Here is a 12,868-nt window from a genome sequence, read left to right on the forward strand (position 1 = left end):
GGTGTGATTTTTAAAAAATAAAATGGGCCTTTTTGGCCTTTTCTTGAAAACAAAAAAAGGAGCACTTTAATTAAATCATTAGGAGCATAATTAGGTTGATAATAGTAAAATACCATTTGAAGTGCATTATGTGAATTTTAGGAGCGACACACAAACAAATCAGTAATCTGACGAGGCTGAAAAGTGTTATTGTCGGTACCCCCACCTACTCATAAAATAAGAAGTTTTAAAACAAAGTTTAAACAATTTTTTTTAAAAAAAGTGGAACATAAGCAATTTTAGGCTTATAAACGTAAAATGTTCAAAAATAATTTCAATTCATATATAAATTAATCAAGCGATCATGCTACGATTATGAGACTTGAGGGTACTTTAATACCTTATTCTTGATCAACAAAATTTTTTGTTCAAATTTTTAATTTGCAGAATAATAAAAATAAAAATTTAACTTCCTTTTAATTATGAATCAAATAGGATAATTTTAAAACATCAAAACTTAATTATAAGTGACAAAACTCTAATATTAATAGTTCTTTTTCAAAGATAGTCAATTTAATTGAAAGAAATTTCTTTCTTAAACTCTATTTTTTTAAAAGTGGGGTAAAAAATAGAGTTCGAAGCCTAAAGGACAAAAAAAGTTGACAAAAAATTCAAAAGAGTATATCAAATTTTTTAACCAAAATAATAAAATCGCTACTGACATTTTGACGGCGCAAAATCACTACTCGAGCAACAATATTCCACAAGTTTTATTTTTATTTTGAAATTGCTGCCTTCACAGCGATTTTTGTTATTGTTTTTTTTAAATTTTTTTTTAACAAATCGTTGTCAAGGCAACGATTTTAGTTAAGTTTTAATTTTTTATTTGTGTATTTTAAATAGCTTCATTTGCAGCGATTTAGTTAAATTAGTATTCTTTTAAAAAAAATATGAATTGAAAATCGCTGCATTTGCACCGATTTTAGTTATTTATTATTTCTTAAGTATATCGCTGCAAAAGCAGCGATTTTAGTTTTTATTTTATTTTTAAATTGTGTTGTGAATTCGCCGCAAATGTAGGATTTTTAGCTTTTTAATTTTTTTTACAAATTTTAAGTTTTTTTTTAAAAAATTGAAACTTCTTTTTATTTTATTAATATTTCAGCCAATCATATTATGATTTAAGGAAATAATTGGCTGAAATATTTATAAAATAAAATAATAAAAAAAAGTTTCAATTTAAAAAAAATTCCACCAAAAATTATAAAAAAGTAAATTAACTAAAAATTATTGTAAAGGTACAACACAATTTAAAAAATTAAAAATTAAAATCACTGCCTTAATTAAAAAAAGAATTTCACTAAAATCTCGCTGCAAATTCTCAATAAATTTCTTTAGTAGCGATGAAATTTGATCTGAGACGTTTCCAACTTTATTATCTTCATGTTAAAGTGTGTGCATTCTACATTTTAGTAGTGATTATATTCTCAACAATCTGCCAGCTCACAAATCGTCTTTACTAACCCTACAAATTCTCTTCCGGCAAGTTTTCAGGTTCCTCCGAATCGCTCCGACGCCTTTGATGTTCACATCTTCCGGTAGTCCTGTCGCAGATGACTCTCGATCTTGTCATTAAGCCCCTTTCTCTAAGTCTAATTAATTTGAATTCAATGTGGTAGGACGAGAGTCATCTGTGACAGGATTATGGAAGATCGAGTTATCAAAGGGCGTTTTCTTCCTGTTGACTTCTTACCATTATCTCCAACTATTGCAGAGTAATGCAAAACAGAAGTAGATATTTCATTACTATTACTCTATTAGATATTGGATTGAGTATTATTTGCTTCTGCTTTGAGCCTATGCTGTCTAAAGTTGATATTATGTGAACACATTTTACTGTTTGTGGTTGAGTGCTGTTGAGATTTTTGGTAAAAACTAAGCGATGTGGTATGTGGCAGTTGTGTTGGCTACCAATTTATGGGAGAAAATGAAAGCATAAAGCAGTGTTCAACTTTGTGCAGCACTAGATGTGTTGGAGTTATAGCAGTTATGCGGTTTGTCAATGCCCTTGTTTTCTTTTAAAAAAAGATGTTCTATTCTTTGCATTTGAGCTATGTGCTACCAATTTTGGCCTTGTTATGTATGTTTAAATCCATAAGTGTATGGGTATTTGTGTATATATACCTACACAGAAAAATTTGAGTACTTACTTTGCAGTTGAAGGTGAGTGGGTTAAAGATAGTGATATACCTGGACGGATTGGTGTTATAATTGCCTCATATTCCATAATAATAGAATCTGGTATAAGAATATTATGGTATCCTGACTATCGTCTTGTAAGTTATTTCTTGATATAGGCTTTGGTAGGACTATTGCACAAAGGTATTAGGCATCTCCTAAGAAAAACTTGATTTGTGATTCCTACTGGATCAATTGATAATTAGGATAAATCTTTAATATTGATCATTAACCAATTTAGAAGGAAATCAGTTCAGACAATTCGATTAGCAAGGGAAAATAAATTGATTGATGAAGAGGCTTCTTAGTTTAATGTTTGTTTAAGTATTATGGACACTCTTGTAGGATACCAGGTTCACTCTGTGCTTCACTGGGATCTATGATACATGGTTTTGCAAAAACATTGTGCATGGTTGACGAACTATCAAACATTTTGTGATAAGACAAAGATAGGAGTTGTAGTATTAGAATCTTTATCTCCAAAAAGAAGAGAAGAGGTTCTAAAATCAGAGTAGTTTGCCTTCCATATTGGTCCAGTTTGTCCACTTATCACGAGCCAATGCATCCTACACAGCTGCTGCCAGCAACCTATATCATTTTTGCTGAGTATGAAGTTAATTATCCATCATTTGGTTTTTAAATTTCTGGGGGAGAACTTGACAATTCTCTTCTTTACCATTGTCATTACATCAAGGGCATGCCATCAACTCTCTTAAAGATCAGTTTTTTTTCTTCCTTTGTGGTGTGATTTATCATATTCTACTTGTTTTTACGGCCAGTAAAGCCTCAAGTCATAATGCTTGCTGTGATTACTTTCTTACAAATGTTGAAAACTGATTGAAAATTATTGAGTTAGGTGGGTCAGTTAGCTTAATCCATCAAAGTTTGTTCTTGCAAGTTTTGCTAGTTTTGTCGTGCTTAAAAGAATATATCAACAGTTCTTATATAATGTAAAATCAAGTTTTTACTTTTCTTGTTTCACCGACATTTCTCTATACAAAATTTTTCCACGTGTTTTCAGAAGATATCTTATGATCCTCTTGGACCTTAGTTGCTGCCTTGAGAATCATGACTAGAATTTATCAAACTGCAAAGTACCTGCCAATAGAAAGTTATGAAACACACTGAATTCTTTCCTATCTCTGACCGCGAAAGAGGTTACCAAGTAAGTGAATCTGAGGTGAAATTGTACTCGCCTCTTCTCCTTCTTGTCATCTTGTACTTCTGTTCTTCTTATTCTCGTATCTGGAATGGGAATAAGTTCTTCTTTAGCAGCCTCTCTTTGTTAGCTTCTTGTTAGCGAAACTAGTTTGTAGTCACCTAAGCATATATCAATTTGCCCATCACACTAAAGCATACAAAACATCATTCTTGGGTTTTCTCTTCCTATTGTTCTCGATGCAATTCTTCTTTTGTCTTCTTTGATTACTAGTCTAGTATATTCTTCATCAGTTCATCTCCATAAGACCTCTTAGACAGTTAAAGAATATGACGTGGAGTATTAACCTCAAAACAAAGGTTCTACTAGACTACAACAATGAATTATAACAAAAAGAAGTTTCCTGGTAAATCAACATCTTTCATCTCGAATTTTCTTACAGAAAACTGATTCTCAATCCAAAAATCCTCAATCTTGATTGACTAAATTTCACAATTCTATTGCATAATCCATCCAATTTGACTCATCTACTTTTATTCTTTAAATCCAAAAGCGATCATCACCAATGGTTGTGAGTCATTGGTGTGGAGGGTTAGGCTTGACCCCTACCACGTCCATTAATCCGAAAAAGATACAAAGTTGGAGGGGAAATGGAACAAATCTCCAGCTACAATCATCTAGTCAAAACACCTCCAGTGGAGGTGAGAAAAGGATCAGCTTATACATATCCTTTCCTACAAGAAGCGATCTAGCTAACAAAACAAATGTTCTTCTCAGTATGATGACAACTAAGTATCATTTCTATTTTATACTAGAATCTTAGGTTATTTAGAAGTAACATGTGAAAATTACCAACTGGTATGAAATAAAGATATGTTTATAAACTCTCAGATCGATAGATATTTTTTTCTAGTAGAAAAGTCTTTTGGGTCAAAATGAGTGGTGGTTTGTGGGTCACATATGTTCGTAGTTTACTCTGAGATATTTTCTTATCAACGAATCAAGATGATGTCTAGGTCCATTTGCAAAGTTCCTCGAGAAACATGATACTATGCATGGAAAAATACCTCAATATTTTAGAGTAACCTAAGAATTGATCACCGGAAAGTTGCAAAGAAAGTCTTGAGATACCTAAAAGAAAAGATTGATTACAAATTTTGTATAAAGTGATTCGGTAAATGATAATTGATCCTAATTAGATATGGATGGAGCCAATGTTAATAGTTATGGATCCAATTAATAACAATGATTATAATCTAAAACTCATAAGCAAACAATCGAGCCAACTAAAAGAGGAGACAAATGACAATTAAAGTACCTTTTTTCCAAAAAAAATGTGAAGAGTCAAATGGTGGATAAATTAGTAGTAGTTTAGTACTACCAGTCGTTTACTCAGTCTCAGTGTCATGATATGCCTAGGCAAAGATAAATTTGAAAATTTGTTTAGCCTACTTTTCAAAATAAATTAGTCATAAAGATGCCAAAAGAATTTTTAGAATAATCACAGTCAATTAAAGTGTGAGAAGTTTTTAAATCCTTTCAACTTAATAATGGATAATTATAGTATTAAATAAAATAGTACTCCTAGGTAGTAAGTAAGCTCAGATGCTGCCAGAGAAAAAAAGGAGCATTTAAAATTACAATTTGCATTAAAGAAATTAATTGGTTTTGGAATTAAGAAAATCAAAGCGGTTAATAGAGAATAAAATATGTAGCATAATTGTACAAACACAAACAACGCAAGTCTTAAAGATTTCATGAGATACAATCAACCATAGTCTTAACTTTAAAAAAAATTATTGAAAAATCATTATTTCTTTACCAAAATAAATCAAACTACACATATTACCTTTCTAAAAGTAAATAATCAATAAACATTATTTATATAAGTATAATATTATTTTTTCATGAAAAAAAGAAATTGCTTTGAAATAGCAAAATAATAGAAAGTCTTTAATTGTGAGAGACATAAAACTAAAACATGCAAATCAATTAATAGTGAATATATAAATTCGGTAGTCTACCTATTTTCACAAGTATGTTCAAATGATATTTGTCCTTACCATGTTCTCAATAAGTAACTATGCAATATTAATTATACGTCTCCTTGTTATTTTAGTTATTCTCAATCTTCTTGTTTGTATAGATGAAATATTTTTACTATTATCCATTGACTTTTAATTCACCATGGTAATTTTTGAATTGCTTACTAAAAAAAAAAGGTATAATCACTGTTATTTCGTTTAGAACCATAAAATCATTTAACTATTATTATCCTTCTCAAAAATATTAACCATAATTCAAACCAATTTTCGAATTCTGAATTGAGTGAATTTGTTTGGTTCAATTTTGTCCTATTTTACCTATCGAAGTTGACTCAATTTTCGTGTTTGAACAGAAATTCTGATTTTTTTTCCTCCTTAAATTAATATTACTTTTTATTTTATCTTAGTTTGGTTGAATATAGTTAGTGAGAGAATGATAATGAACCATATATAACTCAAAAAGATTCTATCATGAAGTTGAAGTGTTGGACCTCTATTGTATTATATAGTTTAGTCAACGAAATTCAGCTATCATTGATTTTTTCAACATCAACTTTTACATCAAATTACTATATTAGTAACCATGAAGTTGATTCTCTAGTCTATTATATACTCTTTACTTGTATACACAAATCACACCCCTTCTACACAAAATTTCAAGAATCAAAGTCCCTTATTCTTAAAACTTGTTTGGTTAAGCTTGTTCAATATAAAGTTGTTATGTTAAAAAATGGAGGGTGGTGAAAATCTTGTGAGGGTGAGTAGTGCACGTTTGAGTGGTTCAAATGTATGGAGAAATAGTGCTATGGATGTGTTTTCAAGGTCTTCTTCAAGAGAAGATTACGATGATGAAGAGGCGTTGAGATGGGCTGCTCTTGAAAAACTTCCAACTTATAGTCGTATAAGGAGAGGCCTTCTCTTAGAAGAAGAAGGACAGTCTAGAGAAGTCGATATAACAAAGCTTGATTTGATCGAAAGGAGGAATCTTTTAGATAGGCTAGTCAAGATTGCTGATGAAGATAATGAGAAGTTGTTGATGAAGCTCAAACAGCGCATTGATAGGTATAAACTTTAAGCTCTTTTAGTTAAAACTTCAGTCATACTCTGGTGTTTGATCTCCAGAGAATGTCTTTATGAGAAATGACTTTAGTCGTATCAAGCAAACTCATAAAGATGTTTTAAGTCGTTAGACTAGATGGTTTTGATGTGCTTTTTAATATGATACAGAGTTGGTCTGGATCTTCCTACAATTGAAGTCCGGTTTGAGCATTTGAATGTAGACGCAGAAGCTCGTGTAGGTAGTAGAGCTTTACCAACAATATTCAACTTTACAGTTAACATCTTAGAGGTAATAATATATACTAGGACTTGTCTTGTACATTGTTGTGATATCATATTATTACATCTTGGACTTTCTATGTATAGGATTTCTTGAATTATATTCATATCCTTCCAAGTAGAAAGAAACCACTGCCAATCCTTCATGGGGTCAGTGGAATCATCAAACCAGGCAGGTGAGTAAAACACTTCTGTCAAAAGGGTCGTTTTTAGACCAATCAAGAAAGTCCTGTTTATTCGTTCATTTCAATCTTGTTATGCAGAATGACACTGCTTTTAGGACCACCAAGTTCGGGAAAAACAACGTTGCTGTTAGGTTTGGCTGGGAAACTTGATAAAGATCTCAAAGTAAGAAACATTATTAGACATAGTTTTATTTGGCAGTCGATAAATTTATTTGTTTTCAGGTTTCAGGTAGAGTTACATATAATGGTCATGGGATGGATGAGTTTGTACCACAAAGAACATCTGCTTATATAAGCCAAAATGATCTTCATATTGGAGAAATGACAGTCAGGGAAACACTGGCATTTTCTGCTAGATGTCAAGGAGTTGGAGACAAATATGGTCAGTGAGACAAACATGTTGCATTTCAGGTCTTCTTTGGTCATTGTGTACTTTTTTAATTAGCTTATTATGAATATGCAGAAATTTTAGCAGAGTTGTCTAGGAGAGAAAAGGAAGCAAATATTAAGCCAGATCCTGATGTTGATATCTTCATGAAGGTGAAGACATAGTAAAAGAAAGATTCAGATTTTCATGTTGTCTTTTCTTTCTGATAGTTATTATGATAAGAAGATGGTATTATTTAACAGTCAGCGTGGAATGAAGGACAAGAGGCTAATGTTATAACAGATTATACTCTCAAGGTAATGGCTATACATTACAGAACCCAATCCAGAAAACTAGATTACAATGCAACAATTCACTACTCTCTGTGTTATTTTCAGATATTGGGACTTGAAATTTGTGCTGATACACTTGTTGGAGACGAAATGATTCGAGGAATTTCTGGGGGGCAGAGAAAGAGGCTAACAACAGGTTAGGATAATCAGAAACCTTGTATATTGTAAAAACCAAAAGCATATACAGAGAGTTGGGAAAAAAGTTATCATCCTTAATTAAGGCTAGCTGCTAAACTTGTCGATAACTTGTAATACAGGGGAGATGATGGTTGGACCAGCAAGAGCACTTTTTATGGATGAGATATCGACTGGTTTAGACAGTTCAACGACTTATCAGATTGTCAATTCAATTAGGCAGTCAATCCACATTCTTCAAGGAACTGCTGTAATATCACTTCTGCAGCCTGCACCAGAAACTTATGACTTGTTTGATGATATTATTCTTCTATCAGATGGGAAAATTGTGTACCAAGGTCCCCGGGAAAATGTACTCGAGTTCTTCGAGTACATGGGCTTCAAATGCCCCGAGAGGAAAGGAGTTGCTGATTTCTTACAAGAAGTAAACACCTTGTGAATTATCTCCTTCTTGTCATGGAACATTTCTTGTTTCTAATTATGCAATTTACTGTGTGTTTATAAAAGGTGACATCAAGAAAGGATCAAGAGCAATACTGGTCACGTCGTGATGAACCTTATAGGTTTATCACATCTTGCGAATTTTCTGATGTATTTCAATCGTTTCATGTTGGACGGAAGCTTGGTGAAGAGCTTGCTGTTCCCTTTGACAAATCCAAGAGTCACCCTGCTGCTCTAACCACCAAGAGGTATGGTATTAGCAAGAAAGAACTCTTGAAAGCCTGCGCAGCTAGAGAATACCTTCTTATGAAGAGGAATTCGTTTGTCTACATATTCAAGATGGTACAGGTAATTAGCAGGTCAAAAATAAACAAGTCACTTTTTCAATTTCCTCAATGCTTATGTAGAAGTTAAAAATTATAAATTTATTTATCATTTCAGCTAACAATGATGGCGTCTATAGCAATGACACTCTTCCTACGAACGGAGATGCACAGAGATACAACAATAGATGGTGCAGTATACTTAGGTGCACTGTTCTACGCAGTTATCACGGTTATGTTCAATGGTTTCTCAGAGCTTGCCCTCAGTATTATGAAGCTTCCTTCCTTTTACAAACAACGCGATCTTCTCTTCTTTCCTGCTTGGGCATATGCTCTGCCTACTTGGATCCTCAAGATTCCGATCACACTTGTAGAAATTGCTATTTGGGTGTGTATGACTTATTATGTTATTGGATTCGAGGCAGACGTTGGGAGGTAGAATTTTAATCCTTTTGCAAGCTTGGAACTTCTTGGTTCGTTAAACCTCATTGAGATTATTTTTCTATTTGCAGGTTCTTCAAACAGCTATTTCTGCTCATATGTCTTAACCAGATGGCCTCAGGGCTGTTTCGATTCTTAGCTGCTCTTGGAAGGAATATCATTGTTGCAAATACATTTGGATCATGTGCACTGCTCGTAGTTCTTGTAATGGGTGGATTCATTCTGTCAAGAGGTAAAATTGCAGAATATTTTGAAAAACCCCAAGGGTAATGTTCATTTATATGTTCTTTGCCTTTTGTTCTCTTTATCTAACAAGGAAGATATTGTCAACCAGATGATGTGAAACAATGGTTGATATGGGGTTACTGGACTTCCCCTATGATGTATGCGCAGAATGCTATAGCTGTGAACGAATTTCTAGGGAAGAGTTGGTCACATGTAAGCTAAAGCTTCTGTTGTTTTGGAAGGACAGGTTGTTAAGGTAGCATTTGAGAGTTTATTCTTGAATTTTTCAATAGGTTCCTCCGAACTCCACGGGCACAGATACATTAGGAGTATCATTCTTGAAATCGCGTGGAATCTTTCCAGAAGCAAGATGGTATTGGATTGGAGCAGGAGCTCTTATTGGATATGTTCTGCTCTTCAATTTCTTGTTCACAGTGGCCTTAGCTTATCTCAACCGTAAGAATCCGCCTACTATTATGCAATTTAATCTCATTTCCATCTATAGGAGATCCTAACATATCAACAAGGTGTGTAATTTTGGTGCAGCATTTGGTAAACCTCAGGCAATTATTTCTGAAGAGATTGTGGTCGAGAGGATTGCAAGCAAAAGGGGTGAGGTTATTGAACTATCACCAATAGGAAAGAGTTCTTCAGGTAATTTCTGCCCTTTGAGGTTCAGTTTCAATTTGAGATTTTGCAAGAAGTACTTATGGTATCAAGACCAAATATGCAGAAAGAGGAAATGATGTTGCGATAAGTGCATCTTCCAGGTCTCTGTCCTCAAGAGTAGGCAACATAACTGAGGGTGATTTAAGCAAGAGAAGGGGAATGATTCTTCCTTTTGAACCCCTTTCAATTACTTTTGATGATATCAGATATGCAGTAGATATGCCACAGGTACATTTAAGATTTAGTCTATGGAAGTTAATTGGCCTATACATGTCTGAGTCAAATTCTCAAGTCTGTTTTGACTTCAGGAAATGAAAGCTCAAGGTTTTATCGAGGACCGACTTGAACTCTTGAAAGGGGTAAGTGGTGCTTTTAGACCAGGAGTTTTGACAGCTCTAATGGGTGTTAGTGGAGCTGGTAAGACCACACTTATGGATGTCTTAGCTGGTAGGAAAACCGGTGGCTACATTAATGGAACTATCAGTATATCAGGATACCCAAAGCAGCAAGAAACGTTTGCTCGGATATCAGGATACTGTGAGCAAACTGACATTCATTCACCTCATGTTACAGTATACGAATCATTGCAGTATTCTGCTTGGCTTCGACTGCCTCGTGAAGTTGACACTGAAACCCGAAAGGTAAATGAGTCTGGAATATGGCTACTAGGGTTGGTAGTGGAACTTGAAAGTGGATATTATAATAAAATGTATCATTGCAGAATTTCATTGAGGAGGTCATGGAACTTGTAGAGCTAATCCCTCTAAGAGAAGCACTTGTTGGATTGCCTGGAGTAAATGGTCTTTCAACTGAACAACGAAAACGACTTACAGTTGCAGTTGAACTAGTTGCCAATCCTTCTATAATATTCATGGATGAGCCAACCTCTGGATTAGATGCAAGAGCAGCTGCAATAGTGATGAGAACAGTCAGAAACACTGTAGATACAGGTCGAACAGTAGTATGTACCATCCATCAGCCTAGCATTGACATATTTGATGCTTTTGATGAGGTGAGCAACAGTCAATCTAGAAATTTAAAAAAACTGTTTTTGAAAAAGAGATTCTCACCCTACTAATGAATTGCAGCTCCTACTCCTGAAACGAGGAGGCGAAGAAATATTTGTCGGCCCATTAGGACGCCATTCTTCTCACCTTATTAAGTATTTTGAGGTAAGGTTACTGTAGGTAAAGAAACTGAAATTCCTATTTTGTTGGCCTAGTACACTAAGTAATGGTTCTTTTTCCGTTTTCCACAGGGAATCGATGGAGTTCTGAAAATCAGAGATGGTTACAATCCAGCAACATGGATGTTGGAGGTAACTTCACTAGCACAAGAAGCAGTTCTTGGAATTGACTTTACAGAATTGTACAAGAACTCAGAATTGTATAGGTACGCGATTACATTCTACCTATAGAATTACAAATATCTTGTCTTGAATTCTGAGATGGACCAAATATTCAGGAGAAACAAAGCTTTAATCCAGGAACTAAGTGTGGCAGCCCCAGGTTCAAAAGACCTATACTTTGAAACTGAGTATTCTCAGTCTTTCTTCACCCAATGCATGGCTTGCTTATGGAAACAACACTTGTCATACTGGCGAAATCCTCCTTACACAGCAGTCAGGCTCATGTTCACATTCTTTGTTTCTCTCATGCTTGGAACGATATTCTGGGGTCTTGGTTCCAAAAGGTAAATAGAGTCATACAGGAACTGTTTTTTCATCTAACTCGACGTGTTTTTAGTCACAAGACTAATGGTTTTGAACCCAATTTCAGGGGAAGGCAACAAGATATTTTGAATGCAATTGGTTCAATGTATTCTGCGATCTTATTTCTTGGCATAATAAACGCTACTTCTGTACAGCCAGTCGTTGCCATTGAGAGGACGGTCTTCTATAGGGAAAGAGCAGCCGGAATGTATTCAGCTCTGCCTTATGCATTTGGACAGGTACAGACTTTTGGTAACACCTCTTGATGATCACCAGGCCTGAAAAATTTCATCTCTATCTTGATCTTCCGATGCAGGTTATGATTGAACTCCCACACCTTTTCCTCCAGACGATCATCTATGGTGTTATAGTCTATGCGATGATCGGATTTGAATGGACAGTTGCCAAGTTCTTTTGGTATCTCTTCTTCATGTACTTCACCTTGTTGTACTTCACATTATACGGGATGATGACAGTAGCTGTTACTCCTAATCACACCATTGCATCCATCGTTTCATCTGCATTTTACACAATATGGAACCTTTTCTGTGGATTCGTCGTTCCAAAAACAGTAATAGTTCTCATTTCAAAGACCTTCATTCAACAACACATGTTTACACTTGCTAGACCAACATAACAAATTTTTTTTTTCCGAACAGAGGATGCCAGTGTGGTGGAGATGGTACTATTACGTTTGCCCCCTTTCGTGGACACTATACGGACTAATTGCATCACAATTTGGAGATGTACAAGACAAATTGGATACAAAGGAAACAGTGGAACAATTCTTAGAGAATTTTTTCGATTACAAACACGATTTTGTGGGATACGTTGCAGTCATTCTTGTTGGAATATCAGTTGCTTTTCTCTTCATTTTTGCTTACTCAATCAAAGCATTCAACTTCCAGAAAAGATAGTTTAAAAATGTGTATTAGGGCAATAATAATGTAACGTCTCCTCAACCTTTTTTCTTTTTTTTTCATAGAAAGAAGTAATGTATCTAAGAACATCATATTGATGATATTTACTGGATGATTACCAAACTCTTTCTTCTTTTTATTTTAATTTTTCATTCCGTATCCAATATTTATATTGGAGTCCGATTTAAACGATGCCAAAAAATTTCACATTAAGATAAAACACTTGCCATACTAGTTTTAGCTTCTAAATATATATTTTTTAAAATAAAAAATAGAGATAAACGAAAGGAATTATAATTAACATACACAAATAAGATGAACTTCAAATAGTCAATCAAT

At 34.1% G+C, this 12,868-nt stretch overlaps 1 protein-coding gene and 1 non-coding gene across 2 annotated transcripts; both read left to right on the forward strand.

Moving 5' to 3' along the window:
* Positions 1-1,569: 1,569 nt before the first annotated feature.
* Positions 1,570-1,692, forward strand: MIR1919a (microRNA MIR1919a). The gene has a single exon (NR_107981.1). It is a non-coding gene; the product is annotated as a microRNA MIR1919a (primary transcript).
* A 4,208-nt stretch (positions 1,693-5,900) lies between these two features.
* Positions 5,901-12,652, forward strand: ABCG44 (ABC transporter G family member 44). The gene is made up of 24 exons (XM_004245176.5): positions 5,901-6,483; positions 6,649-6,769; positions 6,847-6,935; positions 7,023-7,107; positions 7,167-7,326; positions 7,408-7,484; positions 7,575-7,628; positions 7,710-7,800; positions 7,922-8,223; positions 8,307-8,588; positions 8,682-8,998; positions 9,076-9,236; positions 9,339-9,442; positions 9,523-9,685; positions 9,776-9,883; positions 9,963-10,126; positions 10,207-10,539; positions 10,620-10,910; positions 10,987-11,070; positions 11,157-11,290; positions 11,363-11,590; positions 11,677-11,848; positions 11,926-12,180; positions 12,269-12,652. Exons 1-24 carry the CDS (start codon positions 6,152-6,154, stop codon positions 12,524-12,526), a joined length of 4,365 nt encoding a protein of 1,454 aa, XP_004245224.1. The 5' UTR covers positions 5,901-6,151; the 3' UTR covers positions 12,527-12,652.
* The last annotated feature ends 216 nt before the right edge of the window (positions 12,653-12,868 follow it).

Source organism: Solanum lycopersicum, chromosome 8 (assembly GCF_036512215.1).
Source record: "Solanum lycopersicum chromosome 8, SLM_r2.1".
NCBI classification, from domain to species: Eukaryota; Viridiplantae; Streptophyta; class Magnoliopsida; order Solanales; family Solanaceae; genus Solanum; species Solanum lycopersicum.